This window comes from Vanacampus margaritifer, chromosome 1 (assembly GCF_051991255.1).
Source record: "Vanacampus margaritifer isolate UIUO_Vmar chromosome 1, RoL_Vmar_1.0, whole genome shotgun sequence".
Taxonomy (NCBI): Eukaryota; Metazoa; Chordata; class Actinopteri; order Syngnathiformes; family Syngnathidae; genus Vanacampus; species Vanacampus margaritifer.
The window spans coordinates 57,588,436-57,612,083 of record NC_135432.1 but is presented as its reverse complement, the minus strand read 5'-3'; the positions used below and the strand labels follow the sequence as shown (position 1 = coordinate 57,612,083).

The following is a 23,648-nucleotide window of genomic DNA, read 5'->3' as shown; positions in this document are numbered from 1 at the left end:
TTAGCTAACCCTTACCTTTATGTTAGCTAACAATAGTAACATTATCCCCTATGTTCCTCTAGGACTGTGGTTCTCAAACTTTTTACACCACCATCGGGGTTAGGGGTTAGCTCACCCTAACCCCTAACCCCGATGGTGGTGTAAAAAGTTTTTACACCACGTAGGCTATGAAGACATTTAACATTTTCTAAGCATATTTTTACTGTTTATGAATTTACTTATAGTATATAGATGCCATTTAACTGATAATGTTTGTGTGAAATATATTGGACATATAACTGTAGTGTAAGGAATAACACTTTTCACTCCCTTCGAGCTGGTGAGATAGGAATGCACATGGGAGGCATGCATGTTCTCAAGTTGATAACACTGTGGGTCTTAGGGAGTCTAGGTCGCAGGGTCGTACCTGTCTAGTCATATATTTCCGGCTCTGGACGAAACTGGAGTAAACATGTCAATGAATCACTTGTCTGTTTATTATAATTGCTAACCCTTTGTCCAGCCTCAGAGGAGGAGTATGCTTTTTTCCTCTATAAAGCGACTGTGTGTTTTTCATATGGACACACTCGAGGCTTAACATCACCTTTGAATGTAAGCATGTCTTGTGTCTTTTAGGAGCTCCTAAAAATAAATCTTTTGCAAAAGAAGCTTCTTCATCAGATCTCATTTTTCAATTATTTTGAACACGCAAAGATTACACTTAATATAGTAATTAAGTGATACCTTCAATTGGTGACCCTCGACGGCGACAAATTGGGACGTTTTTGCAACAGCTGTGATGATCTTGGACAACTGAATTTCTAAATGCGCAAATATTAACAAGGTGAGTGGACAAATTATCCACGTAGAGAAATTCTGTTTGTTTGGGATTACTCAGAGCTGCATTACGTCCGTACCAAATTGTATTTGAGATCTGTGAACAAGTTAGGGGGGTTTTAGAGTCGTATTTGTTACGGAGGGACGCGAAAGTCCTCGATTATGACAATTACTACGACATTGAACCATGCATGGGTTGGCCCGTTGAATACGGAAGTGACGTCAAGTGGGAGCGCTCCGCCGTTCGGAAACGGCATATGAGATTGGTTCCGCGGTGGAATAGGCTGTCTTGTTTTTATTTTTATTTTGGTATGAATAAGCCCTCCGAATAATTTTTCGGAGTGAGCGGAGAGGATAAGCCGCCCGTGTGGTATTATTACACGGTGTGTGTGCTGTGGGTTATTAAAAACCGTGGGACATAATTCCGCGGGGTGTGTGTGTTGTGTCAAATTAAGCCGCTCGTGTGATATTCACATTGGAAGCGAGAGCTATGAATTAAGCCGCTCGTGTGATGTCATTCACATTGGAAGCGAGAGCTGTGAAGAAGCCGCCCGCGAAGATCCGGATAAGTATTTATTAAGTCGCGCAAAAAGATATTTGATTTCTGTTTCGTTTTTCCTTTTTCTTTTATTTTTCTAAAAAAAAATATATATATATATAATAATTTTTTGGGGGGATTAATGAGAATAGTTTTGATCTGTTGTATTGTAGTATCATAAGTGAGACGTCACTGACTTTATAAATATTATAAACGACTAAATTACTACATATAATGGACGACATTTTTGACCGAGACTCAGGGTGGTTTGATTTGCGTAAACTTCCGGTCCATACTCAAAGCTTGTCGCTAAGCGAACAAGTCACGGCCGCAACACTCGTCATGGCTGAAGCGCTGCCACCACGGCGACGGCGAAAGATGAAAAATCTTTTAAATGAATGGATGCGGACTAATTGTGATAAAGGTTGGTTCCCACCGTTAAAATCTGAGACATGTCTGATTGCATTAATGAAGTCTGTAGAAGTTGCTTGTGTAAAACAGCGCCAAATGCTGATTGACTCCGTGAAAGACACATCTATATTTTCTTTAAATGGAAAAAAGTGAGACGACAATGTCAGGTCGTGGACCAAATGTTGGTTAACGCTAGAATGCTTGCGTTGGGTAGCTCTGTGAAAGTTGCTCGTAAAGCTGTGTTGAGCGAGTCCGCTAGCCATGGCTCGGCTAACGACAACGTGTTTGATGAACGCGTGGCGAATGCTTGGCTAAAATCTCCGCCAGCTTAAAATTGTTGGAAATGAGACATGACCCGGAAAATAGATTAAATAAGGCAAACATTTTTGGATTGGAATTGGCTCGGCATGCGGAGATTGCACAGTCTATTGGTTCTAGATGGCGTACTAATCTGGAGCATGTGTGACTTGTGTGATTAGGAGAGAATGTTTTTTTTTTTGTTATAAAATGACTAGGATCAATTGTGTGATTATAATGGGAATTTTTCTAGTTGGTATGTGTGTGCGTATGTGCCCCAAAAGTTTGAAATAGTTGAGAGAATTGTTGAGTAATCGAATGAGACCTAGATAAGGAAAGTGGGGGGCTATCCGGGTGGTTTGGAAGTTAACTGAATCTGTAATTGGGAATAAGAAATGTGTGGATGGATATTTCATTTGTTTTTCTTTAAAATCTTTAACTGTATGTTTGGTGTTGTTTTTGAGTAGAAAAGACTGGTGTGATAATGGCGTTTGTTTTTCGTATAGGAATGTAGAAAAAAAATAGGTTTTGAATGTGATTTTCCCTTCCCCTTTTTTCTGCTCCTTCCCTGTGTCTTGGAAGAGAGGAGGGGGATTTGTGTGGAAAATAGGAGTCAGAGGGCAATGTGTCCTGTAATGGGAGCTTTTCTTTTTTCTAGGTAAGAGAAGAAAGCGGAAAGATAAAGAGGTCTACAGGCCACTATCCATATTATTATTATTATTATTTTTTAAATCTGGTCTGTGTTTTTATAGTTGAATGAGTAATAAAACCAACTTTTAATATAGTTGAATAAGTAATAAAACCAAATTTTAATTGAAATAGACTTTTCATTTTTGATTTTATATTTCCCCTGCATCTCTGATAACTCATTCGTAGGTGTGAAAATGATTTAACCTTTGTCCTTATCTGAGTCCCATTCTAGAAGTCTGAGAAATCCTGGAATTTGAGACTTCCCTCCATGTGGAGACATAATTTAAGGTAACATGTAATGAAGAAGGAGTCTATGGTAGACATATGCGTAAATATAGTAATACTACTTGCTATAATGTAGAACATATTTAGATGAAACTACAAAATACATATTTTTTGAGAAAATTATTATTTTTTTTTAATTATAACAAGCATATAAATCTCTTGCTATGATCTCATCTCCCTCTGTCTGTTCCGAGTGTATAAGTGTTTCAGGCAGGTTCAATCTTTGACGAGAGGTGTTGTTCTTGGGTGTCTCCAACGTGCTGGAATAACCTGGCTGTTGGGCACAGAGTGGACGGCGAACTGAACAATGGTCACTTTCGGGGGGGGAAGTGATCACATGGACTGCGAAAAGGATGGTATACTGCAAATCCGCTCGCCATGAGACTGTTCAATGACTCTTATGAATTATCTGAGCAAAATGTCCATCAACTCTTTGAGCAGACATCTCAAACTCTCATCACAGCCGTCCTGATGAAACTGTCAGCGGTCTCCAGTGACAGCTAAGGCCTGCTTTGAACTTTGCCCTGCATAAACTGCTATCAACAAGGACAGGAAGGAATATGAACTCCAGTGTGGACTCAAAGTTCGAGTCATCTGAGATCGGCCTTTGAGTCATATTTTGGTCTGTTTTGAGTACAGTTTGCACTCTGTACTGTGTCGGTAAAGGAGATGTGATCTATAGCAACGCAGTTTCGGAAGTTGAGAACGGCTTATGTGAATTAGGGTAGTATAAAATTTATTCTAATCTTTAATACTATATTTTCCGTTGTTTGATGCTTGTTGAATTTGGTCTTCTAATTTTTTGCCCATTTTCCTTTTAAATTTTAGCTTCTGGATTGGACTCAGATATGGAACACTTACGGCGAATTTGCTGGTTAAATTTTTAATTTTGATTAAGCTCAACAGCACTGATCTTTGGATTCCACGGGGAATGCACAAAGGCAAAGTTCCCTGCTGTGTTTTTACAAGCCCCCACTACTCTGTAGAAGAGGTGAGGTTAGTTGGCATTTTAAGAATACTTTTTGGTTGGTTTAAAGTAGGGGTTTTGTTTTTCTGATTATAACTCGTTTCTTTTACTAGTTGAGATGGCAGATATTTGGAAGATTTGTGACCTGCAATAGATTAATGGGGTTGTTTAAAAAAATAATAATAATAATAATAATTCTTCTCTTCCTGACCCTAAAAGTCCTCCGCTGCAGTATCTTAATTTACATCTGCTTGAGTTGTTTTTTCCACTTTAAGTTACCTGAACAGGATTCAAATTTATATTACAAACTCTTGCCTCAAAGGTTTTTTTTATGGCTCATGGCTAGCTCAGCTGGAGATCTTTTTATAGTTCTGGTGTTGGCCAAATTGTCACAATTTGGTTGTTTTTAATCTACAGGACACAAGGTGTCTGTTTTTCCTCTTTGAAGCAGCAATTTGGAAGCGGCTGCAGTTTTCACATTCAGGTCTGAAATGATCAAAATTGATCTTTATCAGATGGGGGAATGATTGGTCTGTCTGAGTTTGTTGAAAAGGAAGTCTGATGTGAGAATGATTGGTCTGTCTGATGTGAGAATGACTGGTCTGTCGGTGTATCAAAAGGAAGTCTGATGTGAGAATGAAGTTTGGTGTGAGGAATTTACAGGCAAAGAATGGAGCGGAGAATTGGAGGATTTGACTTGGAGGGAAGTAAGTTCTACAAAGATGACAAAAGACAACCAGAATAGCAGAAAATAAGGTAAGTATATTCAATTTCAGAAACAATTGAAAAGTATAATTTCTAGAGCCCATGGAATTTGCCATTTAGGTGTGGAAGGAACATTGGGACACCTGGTGGACATTATTTTATGAGACAAGTTGTAAAAATGAACTGTAGGACTGCAGTGTTTATTAAAAGGTATAAATATATATAAATCTCTTCTCAGACTGTTTATGGCCCGGCCGGACATGAGCAGTTTTGGGTTAAGATGATGTTGTTTTTAAATGATTTACACTGCTATAATAAAAAACAGCGTAAAAAATACAGAAATTTGATGTATGATAAAAGTACATTTATGCTAAATCTACAACAGTAAATATCATGGTAAAATATTTGATTAATCATTATCTACTATTATAAGGGCTTCTTAGGAATATTGGATTAGACGAACCCATTTGAAAAAACAAAAACTTCATAAGATATAAAAAGGTTGGACTCCTTTTGAGGGTCATAAAAACAGGCTGTTTCCCGCCCCTAATGTTCCGCTGGGGAGTCACACGTTGAGAGGCCCCCGGTAATTAAAGAGATAGTGTCTACATTCTCTAAGCTAACAGATAACTAACCAGAAGTTCCTTCAAAAATAAATGATTGTGAATATGTGTGGTTGAAAGTAACTCAACCGAAATGGTCTTGTCCTCATTGGCTAGGTCCATTTAAGGTCAAGGAGCGTACATCCTGTGCGGTGCGCTTGTATCGAAAAGGGGATACTTGGTATCATCTCTCATCTACAAGGTCGGCTGGTTCTGGTTCAACGCTGCCACCAAGGGCAACCGTCTGATGATCTACGCCCACACCAGTTGGAGCCATCTCACCGAGCCCCACCACGCCGTTTCCAGTGTCTACCTGACAAGCTGTCCAAGGAGGGAAGCTGCAGCGGGGGAGGTCCTGGAAGGAGGTTCATTGTAGTGCCTTTTCCATGGGCAAAGCTGACCAAGTGTCAATCTGCTGTTTGAAGGAGAAATCACTCAATGGTGATTTGAGTCACATGCCCCTTTTCATCAATTCACAAGGATAGAGTCACACTGGGAATGAAGTCCCGTGACCTTTCCTGCGATCTCTGGCAGTGAGCCAGGGTTCGGAAAAAGGCTGACAACGCCTCTAATAAAAAAAAATAAAATAAAAAAAACGAAATCATCAACCAACGACTGACGAACATCCTTCTCCTTCGACAAAAGAACTTCTTCTCAAGATGGCTTCGATGAAGAACTCTGCTACTAATTGCTGCATTGTGACGGTTTTTCTCTTGTTAATTGTTGTGCCATTTTGGTTTTTCATGAAACCCCTTGACGTGAGTTTGAATACAACACACCGGTAAAAGAAATGTTATTTCTACCCAAATTCCAATGGATAATGAACTGGGCGTATAATAACTCAATTGTCCTGACCGTTGCTCTTAACACAAACACATCTGTCAAACTCCCCATTAAATCTTTGAAGGGATTTAGTAGTGGGGGGCCGACGAAGGGGGGCCTTTGGCTCAAGTACTGGTGGTATTTGACAGGTAGTGTTTTACGACTGGACTGGAGTACATTCCTTACCACCCAAAATGGCCAATACTGGCCGCCAGGTTCCAGTAGGGAGGCAGTTTATTTTGCCAAGAGAGTAACATTGAGGAGAATGGGACATCATTTTGAATTAACTTTTGTTTTTCCTGAAGGTAATATCCGGCCACCTAATGTAACCATAAATAACACTTTTTGTTATGGCCTAATGCTGTGGGCATGGTTCTCTGGAACTGATCCCTATTTTCCAATTTAAATTTGCATTGATAAAACTATGAGTAAGACAGAACAACCTAAAATGACTAAATATACAATGGAGTCTGGGGTAGAAGCTTTTAGTGTCCAAATTGATGAAGTAAGTGAATGGTTTCAGGTAACAACGGGCCTGTCTGGTGGCAGTAATAATTGGCTGCTGTTAGCAAATGCAGCAGCACAGGCTTCTGGAGAAGATTGCGTCGTATGTGTGGGCCCAAGACCTTTATTGAGGGTGATTCCTGCTAAAATAGAGGATAAATGTGTAATGGAACTAATGAATAAAACTGTCCCCAATGATAAATGCTCTAAATGGGATAAAGTTTATCCACTGGTTGATTGGCAAGATACTAAACCTATTTTTTCAAATCGAGTGGCGGATGGTGGTTTTTCATGTATTAAAATATCAGGTACTGGGAAACAATTGGGAAGACTGAACCACACCACTCACTGCATTTCAGCAACAGATGTGGGTCGTAAATTCCAGCCTCAGTCCAGAGCTGACATTTGGTGGTGGTGTGGGGACAGCCGAATATTTGATAAGTTACCTCTGAATATGAAGGGATATTGTGCTCTCATCACCCTCCTTCTGCCAGTAGATATTTTCCCTACATCGGTTGATAACCTTCTGCAAATTGTTAATACTTGGCAACCAAATTTTTCTCATTCTTTTCAGAGGGCCAAAAGATCCACTTGGCAGGATCAAAATGTTCCCACATACATAGATGCGATTGGAGTGCCACGCGGGGTCCCAGATGAGTATAAGATTGCGGACCAGGTGGCTTCAGGTTTTGAATCTTTGATTTGCTGGTGGTGTACCATTAACAAAAATGTAGATAGGATTAATTATGTACATTACAATGTTCAAAGACTAGGAAATTGGACTCAATCAGGTTTCGAAGCAGTACACGGCCAGTTGTCAGCTACATCTTTAATGGCTTTTCAGAATCGTATAGCCCTTGATATGTTGCTTGCAGAAAGGGGTGGTGTTTGTTCAATGTTCGCAGAACAATGTTGTACTTTTATTCCTAATAACACTGCACCGGATGGAAGTTTAACCGATGCCATTGAGGGACTCCGAACACTTAAAAAAAAAATGAAAGAGCAGTCCGGTATCGATACGTCAATTTGGATAACTGGATGGATGCTTTTGGAAGATATAAAAATTTGGTTTCAGCTTTTTTGACAACTTGCGGTTGTTGCTGTATTCCTTGTTTAAGATCGTTGTGCACGCGGCTTATTGCCACAGCCATTGAAAAGCAAGATGTACAAAACAAGTCGTCTTATATGATGGTTGAATCTGTAACTTCTAAAGCTATGACCGCGGTGGCGACATCAGATGAAGATCCGGCTGGAATTTTTCTCTAGACTATTTCTAAGGGATTTAATGTCTTATTTTGAACAAATATAGTTTGTTCATTGAGGGACTGAAGACATTTAACATTTTCTAAGCATATTTTTACTGTTTATGAATTTACTTATAGTATATAGATGCCATTTAACTGATAATGTTTGTGTGAAATATATTGGACATATAACTGTAGTGTAAGGAATAACACTTTTCACTCCCTTCGAGCTGGTGAGATAGGAATGCACATGGGAGGCATGCATGTTCTCAAGTTGATAACACTGTGGGTCTTAGGGAGTCTAGGTCGCAGGGTCGTACCTGTCTAGTCATATATTTCCGGCTCTGGACGAAACTGGAGTAAACATGTCAATGAATCACTTGTCTGTTTATTATAATTGCTAACCCTTTGTCCAGCCTCAGAGGAGGAGTATGCTTTTTTCCTCTATAAAGCGACTGTGTGTTTTTCATATGGACACACTCGAGGCTTAACATCACCTTTGAATGTAAGCATGTCTTGTGTCTTTTAGGAGCTCCTAAAAATAAATCTTTTGCAAAAGAAGCTTCTTCATCAGATCTCATTTTTCAATTATTTTGAACACGCAAAGATTACACTTAATATAGTAATTAAGTGATACCTTCAGCTACTATTCAGATGTGTATGTGTTAGCTAAGTAGCTAGCCCAGATTATTTAGGGGTTAGCTAAAACCTGAACAAATTGGAATCTTGGATCTTTGACACTTATTCCAAGCATCCAGCAGTTTTCAAACCTTGTAAAAAGCAACATTAAAAAGCAATAATTTTCACAATAGGCTACCCTAAAAATATGACTTTAACATATATGGGTAAACTCTTTTGCTTTATGACAGAATTGGCTATATTTCAGGAATTGAGAGTAATGTAAGTAGTCTAATAGCGTTGCATTTTTTTTGAAAGAATCTCATAGCACTTGGATAATCAGATTACGTTGGCATATTTGGTTTGGCATCTGCAGTTTGCTATGATGCAGATTGATGTTCTGTATCTACCACCGCGAAAGTCATGCATTCCTTTCTTTCTTCTGCGTTTCCCCGCGGTAAGAGCATCTCGTGCCAATTTGTAAGGGAATTGCAATCAGTTCCTATTACACCGTTAATGTGTTAATTAAATCTGAATGAGCGGCACCAATTTTCAGGGAAGAAGTCCTTTTGTGCGGATCTAGGCCGCCGACTCGCCCCGTAGGCGCTGGTTTCTTTGAAAGTCTTCCTTTGTGAGCATTAAGCTGCATTACTGAAAAATCTGGAAGTGGGGGGCCTACCTAAGGGGACTCTGGCGGGTACGGCCCTGCGGTCAATCCAGAAGGACACCCAAGACAACATGACCATGAGCGTCGCGGGGAAGTAGGTCTGCAGCAAGAAGAAGAAGATGTGGCGCCGCAGGGTAAAGTGGATGTACAAGCGGTTGTACCAGCCTAGGAAGGACAAACACGCACAAACACACACACATTGATGTGTACAAGCAGTTGATAGGACATGAAACCACTTGAAGGAAAGGTTCATGCTATTTCTGGCAAGGGAAGATAGCGCGCAAAATCCTTTTAGCACTTCAGAGGCTCTTGTGAGAAGGGAAGTGATGGGCGCCGGGAAAAACTGCTGCGGGGCCTTCAAAGCGCCGCACAAGTTGTTCGAAGTCATTTGATTCACTGGATGTCGGCGTGAAATTTAAACAGTAGCGTAGTTGGCGCGGTGGGCTGTGCAAGAAGCACGGTTTTGATCCAGCTTGCGTTTGCTTCCGAGCTTCTCCCACACCGGGGATCAGTGTGGGAGAAGCTCGAGAGAACCTCCGAAAGCTAAACGACTTGAATTGGAATTCTCACGTGGACGCTCGCATTTTGGCTCAAAACACACCGGAAGGCGGAGATTACCTGTGCTGCTGTAGAAAGCCAGCTTGGTGGTGGTGTGAAATTTCTGGATGAGGAACTGGGAAAGGGATATTCTGTCGTCCGTGTTCAGGGATTCGTTGCCTTTCTTCCAGTAAAGCATCAGGTCGTCGTCGGTGTACGCATCTGTGGGAAGCAGGAACACGCCAAACCGTGACAAAAGCTGCCTCCGCCTCGAAAGACATTACGTCGAAGAAATTGACAAAGCCATCAAAACTTCAGCAAAGTGGTTCAAAGGTCGCTTTTCAAAAGCCTCGGAACTGCAATGATTACTAATCTCAGCAGAGGAAATGGCTAGGCTTTTTTATTTGAGGTGTTTGAAGTCCTATATTTGTACACAGTTTTCCAAATGTATTATAAAGCCATCAGCCATCAGCAACAGTAGTAAAGTCATAATTACAGAACATATTTTTATTAAAAACCATAAAGACCATAACTATGAACTAATGAAAAAGAGTCAATAAAGCGCTGAGTGTGCCTTATTGTGCCACATCCGATGCATTCACAAGCTGCTGTGCAAATTAGTTAATTGCACGCGCTGCCGAGCCTGTCGTACAGTAAGGACCGCCTCCACATTACTAAGGTATTATGATTATATTATTATACTATATGCCACAGAAGATGAAAAGGAGTTTTTTTTTTTCCTTCTCATTTCTTCTCATGTGCACATAGCTCTCGGGAGGCTGTTGCCAAGATGTGAAAGGTGCGATGATGAATCCACTCACAGCTTTCGATCTCCAGAGAACACGTCTGGGTATCCAGAGGGAAGCGGCTGAGGTCCATGTTGCACATGGCGGTGACCGTGACCCTAATTTATGAGACAAATACAAAAAACAAAAAACATAAACCCCTTTGGAGCAACAGTCTCGCTGTGGTCTTTTTTTGTATGGAGAAAAACTGTTAGGATTCCTTCATTGAATTTCTTATGAATGATGTTATATTGTCCTTTGATGAAATGAACAATATCTCTTTAATGTCTTCTACTGTGATTACAGTTATTATATGTTATAAAATGACACATCCTAGATGCCCTTCTCTTACAGTGGCAACCTTCAAGTTTTGTTTACATGCTGGAGTTTGTATTAATGGTTAAATGTTATCCCTGCTGTATTTTCCCTATTCTTTCACTTTCACAGAAAAACGCCCCATGAATAATTCAATTTGTTTGTCTCGGAAATTACAAACAGTTTCCTGAGGAAAATCGGCTCCCTTTAGACCACCTAGAACGACACTGCCTCATCCTGACGGGTTTTTAATACATCGAATGTTGCTAAAATGCCTCAATATGATGCCACGCAAATTAAAACCAAAAACAATAAATGCCTAGAAACTTCTGGACTCAGACAAAAAAAAGCTACAATAAAATGATTCCCATTTGCTGTGTAGGAATGTAACGATATTCAAACACAATACGATATTATCACGATATGAAGGTCATGATACGATAATTATCACGATATTGTGGGGAGGTTAGCGATAAAAAAAGGTCACAATATTGTGTAAAAAAAAAAAGAAAAAGAGATAATACAAAAAAACTGAATATTGTGCTTTTGTACATTACAACATTGCATATGAACAACCTACAATCTCTAATAACACTTAATATTGAGGCACTTCATAAAATAATATGGAATACTGACACTAGAAAATACCTGAAAACATTTAAAAAGAGGCATATTGAGTTCCTCCACATATTGACTCGGTTCACAAGCATATTACGTTGCCCTTCATCTGACCATTAATGTGGATTTTAAACATAGCAAGGCCAAAACATGCCTTGTGAAAATTAAACTGTACTAAAAAACTAACCACCAGAGGGTGCTAGAACTGCACAAATGGAAATCAACCTGACTTTTTTTTTAACAGATGTGATGCTTTTAATATCGTGACCTGACAACGACGATATGTATTGTGGCAGTTTTAATATCACGTTATTGCCGTTATCGTTACATCGCTACTGCTGTGTTTACCTGAGGCTGTACAGGACGTTGCCATCAGGATAAACCCTCAGCATGACATTGTCGGTGGTGGTGTCATGGATGAAAGAGCGCTTAGAGTGCACAAAGAACATGTCCGGGACCCAAATCTTCTTCACCAGGCGACTGTCAAAGGTCATGCTCTGGTTGTTGGTGCTGGGGAATGACAGTCTCTCATCCTTCCAGTAGTGACGCAGATACAGTGTCATGGTGAAGTCCTATGGGGAAAGAACACACTTTTTAGGTATCTCTGCATTCTGTATCTATAATGAGTCCCAATATGAGAGCTTTAACAGAATAAGCTAACCAAGTTCAGTTTTTACAGATACTGTCAGAGATTTAGTGATGTACGAACTAAGTTGTCTGGGACTTTATACCCCTGGTGCGGTCACCCATAGCAACAGATCCTAAGGGACCAGACAAAGCACGGTTCAAAGACCCCTTATGATGGATACAAACCCTGGACTTAGTTTTCCCTTGGTTTACCCGGTGGCAAGTCCCCAGAACTGGATAAAAACCACCTAGAGTTTAAAAGCTCTGGATATTGCTAGGCTGTCCTGATTGAGATGCCTCTGGATTTGAAGACCAGGGAGGTGGTCCCTCTTTTAAGACAGGGAACTGGAGAGATCACACTCCTTAGTCTCCCTGAAAAGGTCTTTTTCGGGGTGCTGGAGAGGAGGGTCCGAAGTCAAATCTTTGATTCAGGAGGATCAGTGTGGTTTTCGTCTTAGCTATGGAACAATCGAACAACTCTACAGTTTTGCCCAAGCAGTCTATATGTATTTTGTGGACTTGGAAGGAAGTCCTGTGGGAACTACTTTGGTAGTAAGGCGTACCGAACCCTCTGATATGGGCTGTTCGGACCTTGTATAACCAATGTCACAGTTTGATTCCGCATATCCAGCAGTAGATCAGATTTGTTTCCAATGAAGGACTCCACCAAGGCTGCCATTTGTCACCATGTTACGTTCAACCAAGGTGTTCGAGGTGGTCCGGTTTTGGTGGGCTCAGTATTCTATCACTGCTTTTTGCAGATGATGTGGAACTGTTGGCCTTATCAAGCCACAATCTTCAACCCTCACTGGAGCTGTTTGCATCCAAATGTGAAGCCATTGAGATGAAAATCAACACCCCCATCCCACCTCTGCTCCTCCGTGTCAATAGGAGCAAGATGAGGTGGCTCAGGCATCCGGTTATGATACCTCTTGGACGCCTCCCTGGTGAGGTGCTAATGCACGTTCCACCGGGAGGAGACCCTGGGGACGACCCGGGACACAATAGACAGACTTATGTATCCCAACTGGTCTGGGAACGGAAGAGCTGGTCGAAGTGGCTGGGGGAAAGTAGGTCTGGGCTTCTCCGGTAAAGCTGTCACAACCCGATCTCAGATAGGCGGAAGAAAATGTATGGATGAATATTGTGCTTTATTTGCTCACCATATCCACTTCAGAGATGGTATCCAAACTTTCCACCTGAACATCTACTCCAACTGGAATGGGAGGACCTAAAAAAAAAAACATGATAGTGACACAGTGATGCCAAGTTTACAGAACGCATTCACTGTCATGCATCTGCAAACGCCACTCATAAAAACACATTTAGTGTAAATGTTCAACCCCGCAAAACAGTCTGGCTGGGATTCTGGAGTCCATGTGACCTACTTCTGCTTTGCGACTCCAACGCATCATCCTGCGATAAGTGCGCGAACACAATTAGGTCGCAATAATGGATCAAAGTTGATGCAGCAGCAGGATGAAATCCAGCTTGCAAATATTTCTTTGTTCGAGCTCCTGTGATATGACCTACAATTGCTCTCATCGGCATCAATAAAAAGTGGCAGTTTATGTTTAATACATAGAGTTCAAAATAGGGTTTATTTACAGAGAGCTGCATCAAAAACGTTTATTCAGAGATGCTGTGTTTGGATTGAAAATCAAAGAGGTATACTTTTAACAACGGAGAACGAGGATTACGGGTTCAAGCCCGAGCTCTACTGTTTTTGGTCTTGGTTTTTGTCAAATAAATTTCCCCCCAAAATGTGACTACTCTGAATTGACTTTCTTCTTCATAATACATTTTTTGACTGGAGCGACTTTTAGTCTGAAAAATACCGTATATAACTTATATATTCTGGTGTCAATAAAAAAAAAAAAAAAAAAAAAAAAAAATTAATGAAGAATTTTCTTCTGTTGAATCTCATTATGAGATGAGTGGTGAGTGTGTATTCACACAAGCTTGTGTGTGTTTATTACACAACAATATATGAGTCAACAATTCTTCGATTTCCTCTTAAACGGTACAGAATGATTGGCAGGCGCAATATAAAAAAGCTCAACAGTGACTGCCAGAGCGCAACTCGCTTTGAAAACCCAAGACCACGGGAGCTCAATTTGGCCCGACTAAGTGACAGCGCAGCACCCGTATGGCTGCAAGCAAGGTCTTTTTGTGCACAACCCAAACATAAAAGGCATTTATACACAACTCTCGGCTGACCTCCAAACGCTGGCCTCATAGTGAAATCGTGGTCGTCTATTCTGAGAAGCTGCTCCGACTTAGTCATCAGAGATTTTGTCATGTCAGGGCTTCTCTTGTAGATTGGGCTGCGGAAATAAACACAATTTAAGTCGATATGGGCCATTTGACTACATTTCCTCGATTCGCTGTGAAGGAAATCAATTAATGGATTGCTTGTGATGTGCGTGCTATTACTTTTAATGTGATGAGATCATCTTTAAATGCTCTGAATTTCTGTTCCCATCCCAGTGAAATGAGCAGAATAATCTTATGCCACAGTTGAAGACCGCATGGATGTTGTGTTCTTATTTAAAGCGCAAACGAGCCAACTAGCAGCAGTCAGATGATCGAATAATTATTCCTATTGCTGTGGAATGTAATCGAATTTCAGTGTTTGCAATTAGCACCATAAAAAGAAGAATTAAAGAAAAATAAAATGCTTCATTACAAAAGCAAAACAACAAAGTACAGCAATTAACTCACCTTCCTGTTTTATGACCTGAACCCCCATCCATTCTTGTTTCCCTTCGGGACCTGATTATTGACAAACATAAAAAACAGGTGTATCTTGATTTTTGGGGTGAAAAAAGTTTTGAAACTATTTGCCTTGGTCTCACTTTTTGTGTTACACAACAGGGTGTCTAGACTTCTTATATCCACCATATACTTGTACTTTAAACAACGCATAGGGTCTTAAGAGCACACATTTTCTACCATTCTTCTGCCTCTATCTTCTTGTAAGAGGCTCTAGTATGTGTTGATTACATCACACACACTCCAATCCCAGCATCAATCACACATAGGCCAAAAGGACATCATCTCCTCTTGGCTTCCAAGCCGTCTCTTCTCTGATGTCACTCTTCCAGAGGCGTGCCTTCATTACGTTCACGGCTTAGCCGGCTCTCGTCAGACCGCAAGCGGCACGAGAGCGAGAGCGAAACCATGAATTCCAAACCCTCTAAAATGGATTAATGGAGTAGAGCATGTTGTGACGGACAGGGACAAATCCTTCTGACAAGCACAGACGAACATAAAGACGACGGCACAGAAGCAGAAGCAAAGAAAGAAAACGAGAAGGGAGGGAGGGGGGAAAAGCACATAAGGGCAAATCATGGGTGCTGGCTGCACCCATGGCCGATGGGTGCTACTCGTCTGCTTGCATCCAGCAGCTGGTTCCTAATCCTCTTGGCAGAAATGACGCTCCAATCCCCTCTCGGACTGTCATCAGAACACAGCTGACTGGCTGTCTGCACTCCGCTTTACCTCGCGGCACTTTCTCCTGTGCCGGGCAACCACGGGAGAGCCCCAATTGTAAGCATACTCGATCAATCTACAAGAGCCCCCATGTTGTCAAATTTAATCACGCAAGTGAACGTCAGGGACACGCAGCAGTAGCAGCGTGTTTGTGTAACTTCCCACTTGAGAGGAGCATTCAGCGACGAGAAATGAGAGATGATTCCCACCACAGGGAGGATTGTGTACTCTGCACAAAATGGAACATCAAAAGTGGAAATGTCCATAAGTGACTCTTTGTTTTTTTTAGGAAAAATAGTTGAAAATAGTTGTAAATATTGTGCGACTTAGTAGAAAGTGTGTCACATTTGTGAGAAAGGATGATGCAATTTATAGAGGCAATGGCTAACGCTATGTAAAAAAGCTACACTCATGCCATGTGCGTTTTTCTTGTAAATCTTTACCAGCAAAAACCCTTCTTGCTTTTTATGTTTTATAGTTTGAGGAGTCCAGAAATCACAAAATAAAATAGGATACTACTACTACTACAGCTAATAATAATAATAATAACAATAATAATAATAATAATAATAAAAATAATATGGCTAGCAACCAGTTCCACTGCCCGAAGCCAGCTGGTATAGGCTCCAGTGCCCCCACGACCCTTGTGAGGACAAGTGGTTAAGAAAATGGATGGATGGATGGATGGATAATAATAATAATAATAATAAGAAGAATAATAATAAGAAGAAGAATAATAATAATAATATGGCTGGCAACCAGTTTAGGGCGAACCCAGCCCACTGCCCGAAGCCAGCTGGGGATAGGCTCCAGCACCCCCGCGACCCTTGTGAGGACAAGCGGTTAAGAAAATGGATGGATGGATGGATAATAATAATAATAATAATAATAATAATAATAATAATAATAATAATAATAATAATATGGCTGGCAACCAGTTTAGGGCGAACCCAGCCCACTGCCCGAAGCCAGCTGGGGCTAGGCTCCAGCACCCCCGCGACCCTTGTGAGGACAAGCGGTTAAGAAAATGGATGGATGGATGGATAATAATAATAATAATAATAATAATAACAATAATAATAATACACTGCATATAGTGTCAAAGTCACGGTTCTGTGTGACATGTTTCTTTTCACAAAAGTATGTTTTCTTGGTCAGAAACAGAAAAGAAGCAGAGTCCACTATTTCACTCAAATCAAAAGCCAAAAAAACACAAAACAAACGTAACTTGAACAACTCATAAGTCGGGGCACTCATAAGTCAAAGTACTACCGGACATGGTCACGCGGCATAAGGAAGCAGTCAGCAGCATAGTGATAGACTTCGCCATGATTCCTAATCAATAAGGATAACAAGTTGTAACACTTATTATTATTATGATTATTATCATCATCATCATGGAAAAGAAAATATGTCAATAATGTATGCAAAAGTATAAGTAATAGTATACATGTTTAAGGTACATTGTTTATTATTAACAATTTGTGTATTTACCTCTAGTTAGTACATTAGTTGTAGATTACTCTATTAACTGTCAAATCTAACAGTATACTATGTGACTTAATGGTATACTATACGTATGGTTAGTGTACTACTGCTTTTAATATATTGTGCATTGTATATAAAATTATATTGCACATTATAGAAATAGTACATGAAATTGACAAAGAATATTTGACACATGAGACGGAGATTAAAGGTGTATAGGAACGGTTAAGTATATACTATACCTCTTCCTACTCCTTTTTGAACATGTGTAACTGCGTAATTCATTGCTAATGATAGTGTTGACTACTTTTTAGTTACTTTCACTGTCACCTTGTTTCTGTTTGTATGATTGTCTTGTCTTTTTTGTGGGCCCTCACAAGTGTACTTCTATTAACAGTTTGTTTTTGTGTTTTTATTATTATTATAAGACATGTAAGTTGACTAGTATGGATTGCTTTGCTTGGTAAATGTCTTGAATTTCTCTTAAGGCATCATAAGTATATTTTTTGTTAATTAAAAAAGTGACATTTCTGCAATAATTTTAGATTTGGAAAATCCTGCTTTTCCACATGGATCTTTATTTAGATTTTTGATTTTTGACTAGCCTGAACCTGCTTGTAACCAAGTATACCATTTATTTGCGCGTCATTCATCAATCCATCGTCCATAATAGCTAAAGCAAGAATAATTCCACATCCATAATAACAAAAGAAACACGGAATCTCCCCAGCAAAGTCATCTTTTTTTAGCCTTTACGTAAAGAGAGCTCCCCCTCCCAGGCACATGCAGTAATCTGATAGTTCAGCACGCCATCATAGTTACGGCCCGAGTGGGTTCAAACATTACTTAAAACATTGCTGATGCTCTTAATAAAGACTCTATCATGACCCAGGAAGAAATTAATTCCAATTCCATTATTTCCTATTTAATTTTCAATACAAAAAAAAAGCAAACAAGGGTTGACCAGCTGACCGAAAAAGAAACAGGAGAAAACGTATGACTCCAAATTTGAGAAGAAAACGACGCAGGCGCCTGCAGGGATTACCACTTTCAATCACGTTTGCGTCCATGACCGCGCTCCTCTTTCCTACTCGACAACCACCAATCAGCCGTGAGATGATTAGCGACAAAATGGTGCACGCTGGCAGCCCGAATGACCTGAGGCGCGTTCATTCCGGCTGATGATGCCTAGCCGTTTAATGTCTCCACTGATCTCTGAAACAACATCTGGACAAATGATAGTGTATCTAAAGGCAGCAGGATTATATGATATGATGGGCTTTGCTGTCGATAGACTTGTGACTTTTGCGAGGGTCTTATCGTCCTCAACCGAAACCAATCAGAAGTTCATTGTGGCCACAGGCTACGAGCGAAACAAAAATGTACTTAAAGTGGAAGTCAGCCCTAAAATGTTCTTTACAATAGGTTGTATGCGTCCCTACTAGTGTAAACATGCATATTGATTCATATATTGTTTGTGGAATATGAGTTAAGCAGCAAAATCCACCTGTTTTTATCCAGCTCAGGGGGCGGCCATTTTGTCACTTGACAATAAAATCACAGTTGCTCAGGTAACAACCAATCATGGCTCAGCTTCAGAAAACAGATGAGCCGTGATTGGTTTATACCCGAGCAACTGTGATGCCATTTTCAGTCAACAGCACATGGCAAAATGGCTGCCCCCTAAGATGGGGGGAACTGTAGATTTTGCTGCCTAGTTCATATTCCAAAAACAAAATATTAATCAGAATGCTGTTTTTAGACTAGTGGGTCTGCATTTTTTTTTTTTTGACTTCAATTATAATGAGCAAGTGATGGTAAAAGTGAAAACATGAGAACTTGGGTTTGCAAAATTTAGATTATTTGTTTTTGATTCAACCATGAAAACAGTCCAGTGCTACATTTATAGCAACTATTTTAATTTCTGATGAGACTGCCAATTATTTTTTAATGAGGTCATAAATTATTGATAGAAAAAAAAAAAGAATCCTTTATCTTTATCCCCGCTCAAAAACAAATGTCTTCATCAGCCTGATGGATGCATAATTAAATGTTGGCAACAATTCAGTCCATGTGTTAGTCTGGTTCAGGGGTCAGGAACGTTTTTCCAGTTGGGGGGGCATTCTAGCTTAGTCTTCTGAAAGCCATACTAAAATCATCAAAAAAAAGTGATGCCATTTTTTTTTCTTTTAACACTTCCTCTGAGGATTATTAATATTATTTTGCAGGTGGACTTATGTGGTCAAAGAGCACAGTTTCCCCACCTCTGTTTCCTTTCGCAGCTACTCTAATTAATTAATCACGACGTATTCTCAGTGTACGCTCTGCTATTGGCTGCCGACCAGTCCGGGATGTAACCCGCCTTTTGCCCAACGTCATTTGGAAAGGCTCCAGCTCCCCCTGCGACCCTAATGAGGACACACATACTGAAAACAACGGATGGATGGATGGGCTGGTTGATTGATTTTGGGATCACTTTTGTCGAAATATACATCACAACAAAATATTTGCGACTGGCTTTCCCCATCATTTAATAGTCGAAATGCTTGCAAAGTTCTAATAGCATAAATGGTCGACACCGGGTGAGGAAAGGTTGTCTTGCATGCCTGCGGCGATTGTGGGGCAAAACAATTCGTCAGTGGTTCATAAATAGATGTAGGGATTTAGGTCTCCCTTGCGCTCCAATCTGCTGTATGGAAAGGGCAAAAAAATCCCAAACGGGAGGGGCGAGGTAGCACACAGGTGACACAGGAAACGCCGGCCCACATCCTGTCAATCTAACCTGATGAACTCCTTTCCAAGTACATGCAGCAAAAGCGACCGAAGCAACAAGCGTTCACCTTCATTGCTTTTTTTTTTTTTTTTGTACCTGCTTTGTTGAAAGGTCTCCAGCTTGTGACCCTGCCACCGAGCCGTCTTCCCGGCGGCTCCCGCCAGGCAGATAAAGAACACGAGCACAGTATCCACCCGCATGGCTCACACTCCCCGGAGGATGGACCTCTCGCTCTCTCTCTCTCACGTCAGTCAGAACGCGCTCCTCTCTTGGGCTCCAACTACTTCCTCAGGCATTCCCTCAGTCAGCGTCTTGAGCTCCTACGTTTAAAAAAAAAAAAAAAAAAAAAAAGCAGCAAGCAAAGCTAAGCAAAGCTGTACTGGTTTATTCTACGGCCAGGGTGGAAAACATCCTACGTCCTCCGGTGCTTAATCTCCACAGTGGGAAAAGCAATTTTGACTAAACCCATAAATCCTTGAGCGTCAGATGGTGCAGATTTGATCCCTGCAGCGAGCGGCGGATGTGCCTGACTCTCTGCTGCACTCACTGATGTGTGCTCTCTACTCTACTTTGCACCGCCCAGAAAGACCAATTCCCACAATGATGCGGTGTGCTCATGTGTAAGGTCAATGCTTTGGAGAAGCAGACTCACAAAGGTTGGCACGGTGGAGGTGGATGAAGGCGTGGTGGAGGGTTGGTCTGAGTTGGATGTGAAAGGCGGTTTAACTCCTTGTGAGCCTGTCATGACAAAAATCTATACATCCATTTTCGACACCATTTTAAGTATATCTCCACTAGATTTTAGGGGAGCTGGACCTGAAAAACAAAACAAAACATATTTACTTTACTTACATAACAAACTGGTGGGGTTTAGTACCTTCAACAAGGTTAAGAACCTGCAACCATGGAGAAAACATACAAACTTGACACAAGAAGACCGGAGCCTGCCGGTTCGAACCCCCAGCCAGGCGAATTGTAATTTTACCGATGTCAAATCGGTAAAATTACCGAATGAACAATACTGAGCTCTTCAGAAAAAGAAAAAAAAGATTTAAAAAATGAGGCGAATAGGCTAACTATGCTGCCCCAAGACAGAAATGTTGGGTCAAAAAAATAACTGCAGCTGGTTGCCATGTTACATTTATGTCATAATTTCAAAGGTGCAAGTCAAAGCAAACAGTATTCAGGCCCCATTAAAAATAAAATTAGGGAAAAAGGCCGTAAAGATACACGTTTCAATGAAAAAGAAAAGGTCTTAATATTATGTGAATAAAGTAGTTATATTGTGAGGTAAAGTTATAATATTAGGATTACCGGTAAATTGTATTTTTTATTTATTTTTTTTAGAAATTGTGAAATTTCAAGGAACTTCTTTTTTTTTTTTTTTTTAAGGAAAACACCTAATGTTACAATATACTGTTGTGGGGAAAATTGTGTTGCAAGACTGAAGTGTTTAAAAAAAAAAGCATTATTGTTTTTGCTCAAAACAACATTAGGCAAAACAAGCAATTGCGCCCAAACGTCTCATAAAAACTGATTAATAAAGTTTTATTTTATTTAAAGTAATTAGTGATTTAGTCGTGTGTCACATATTTACACATCTCAAGTCATGTGAGGTTAGGATTTTTTTGTTAAACATAAAAAAATATGCATCTACAAATGCAAAAGTTAAAAAAAAAAAAGCCATATCAACAACATGTCACTGGCTTCTCTGGGCCTGTGCTCATCGGAAATGGACTGGCGCAGTGTGGAAAAGTGTGCTGTCCACATTTTAAATTGTTTTGGGGAAATTGTCTGCTCTGGGCCAAAAAAGGAAAATGACTTTCCGGGGTGAAAAGTTAAAAAAGAAAAAAAGAAAATCAAAAACCAGCATCTGCCATGATTGGTCATTACCTGAGCCTTGAACAACTTTGATGTTATTTTCAGTCAAAAGTAAGTGGCAAAATGGGTGCAATTTGCTGCTTAATTCATATTCCACAAATGCAATATTAATTAACCCCTGGGCATTATTTGACTTTTTGGCTTTTTGTTGGTTCTGACCAAGCCATTTCAAAATAAAATAACGCCCAGGGGTTAATCACAATCCTGTGTTTATACTAGTGGGGTTGCATACAACATATTCTTGTAAAAAACTTTTTGGGGTCAACTTCCTCTTTGAATTATTAAAGCAGTCAAAATGGTCAACTATAGAAAATGTTGACTTATGTTCTTAAAATAAATTAATGGTTACAAGATCAAATTACCTTTAGGTTACTAAACTAACTTGACTTTTTAACATCTAATCAACTTGAGCTATTTCCAAAACAGCATCCTTTTTAGATTCATTATTTGTGCCATTTAACCACACAGGTATACATCCGGAAAGACCAATTAATTGCAAGGGGTCCCATGTTGCCACCCCAGCTTTTATTTATTTATTTATTCTTAACACACAGACTAGATTAGAAGATCGCGGATTTGGGTTAGCTCCATGGCTGACCTGACAATTGGTGAAAGTAACACAGTGTTAAGTTTTGTTTGTGCAGCTGACTCTTTGCAACAGCATTAATGTGACAGTATTGCCCTCGGGCTAATCACAATTCAAATACGATTCAAATATTGTTCCCTACCACTAAGTGTTGGGTTATTGTTTGTGATTCTCCTCTTATGTTTTAGATTTATAACAGAGAGAGGTAGGTATGTAGGTAAAGGTAAATATAGGTAAAAGAAACGGGACAATGAAGGCAAGACGCTACAGAGTCCTGTAATGTCTATTGCAATAATTTAGCTTTTTTTTTTTAACCTAAATTGGTTATTTAAATATTTCTATTCATTTTTTATAAATTCATGTTGTTAAGTAATTGGTTCGTAAGGTGAATGTTAAAAAATACATAAACATTCAAAAAGGTTTAATTTATTTTTAATAAGTAATTGCTTAGTAATTATTATAATATACAGTAGTCTATTTATAAATAATACAAATTCAAAATATAAATGAATTACTATATCCATTAAAATATTTTACATATTTACATGAATATTTATAAATACTAAAATTTAACATATTTATTTCCTGAAATTATCGTTTAGTTATTGCTTCATGTAAATAAAATAACTATGAATGATACAAATATTTGAGCCACTCAATGTGACAACACCTTATGGGACACGCTAAAAGTCACTTTTTTTAGAGAGAGAGAGAGAGAGAGTTAATTCTGTTATTACAATAAACATATTTTAACTGCATGTTTTAATATTGTCTTTTACTTTATGTAAAAATGAGCCATCTGTCCATTAAAAACAAACAAACAATTGTGACCCTTTCACATTACAGATTTAGTGTTCTTTAACTAATTGGTCAAACGAGGGCGCTAATTGTGTCCTTCGCCGTTTAGCTAGACAACCTAAGCCAACCATTAAGACACATTTTCTCTGTACTTTCACTCGAAATAAATACAACTGTTCGTTTTAAAATATTAACAACAGGCGTCGGCTACGGCTAACAGTGGCGTTTTGTTGAGGGGTGACATCCCAATCAACATTTGCTGCTGGCGTTCTTACAAAACGTTACAATATTATCAGTAAGCACGTCACTTAGTGGAAATTGACGTGGGAGATGACTCTTATCCCTATTTGAGGGTCATGAAACATAACAAAACAACAGATAAAAAAAAATAGTTTTCTTATTTCCATAGTAAAGCGTAAGTTGTCATGTGTTCCCCAGGTAGCCAATCAAAGCTTGCAAAACGGCATATTACATATGTTCTCACAATTTTGACTTACAGGCATGTTCTACAACTAGGGTTCAACTCTAATAAAGTCAACACGCTGAATGCTTCTAATCCCAAAGCTTTAATAATCAAAA

At 39.6% G+C, this 23,648-nt stretch overlaps 1 protein-coding gene and 1 long non-coding RNA gene across 2 annotated transcripts in view; one reads left to right on the top strand and one right to left on the bottom strand.

The window, feature by feature from the left end:
- LOC144043356 (gamma-aminobutyric acid receptor subunit rho-1-like) overlaps nucleotides 1-20,450 on the bottom strand; it is a 28,834-nt gene extending 8,384 nt beyond the window's left edge. Inside the window, exons 1-8 of the mRNA XM_077556903.1 lie at nucleotides 19,901-20,450; nucleotides 14,773-14,823; nucleotides 14,269-14,375; nucleotides 13,212-13,279; nucleotides 11,770-11,993; nucleotides 10,525-10,607; nucleotides 9,785-9,925; nucleotides 9,179-9,331 (exon numbers count right to left, since the gene is read on the bottom strand). Of these exons, the coding sequence (XP_077413029.1) occupies nucleotides 9,179-9,331; nucleotides 9,785-9,925; nucleotides 10,525-10,607; nucleotides 11,770-11,993; nucleotides 13,212-13,279; nucleotides 14,269-14,375; nucleotides 14,773-14,823; nucleotides 19,901-20,004 (931 nt within the window). The 5' untranslated portion in view covers nucleotides 20,005-20,450. The remainder of the gene's footprint in view (nucleotides 1-9,178; nucleotides 9,332-9,784; nucleotides 9,926-10,524; nucleotides 10,608-11,769; nucleotides 11,994-13,211; nucleotides 13,280-14,268; nucleotides 14,376-14,772; nucleotides 14,824-19,900) is intronic.
- Nucleotides 175-8,442, top strand: LOC144043360 (uncharacterized). Its single transcript, XR_013291097.1, has 2 exons — nucleotides 175-4,760; nucleotides 5,429-8,442. It is a non-coding gene; the product is annotated as an uncharacterized LOC144043360 (long non-coding RNA).
- Nucleotides 20,451-23,648: the final 3,198 nt, after the last annotated feature.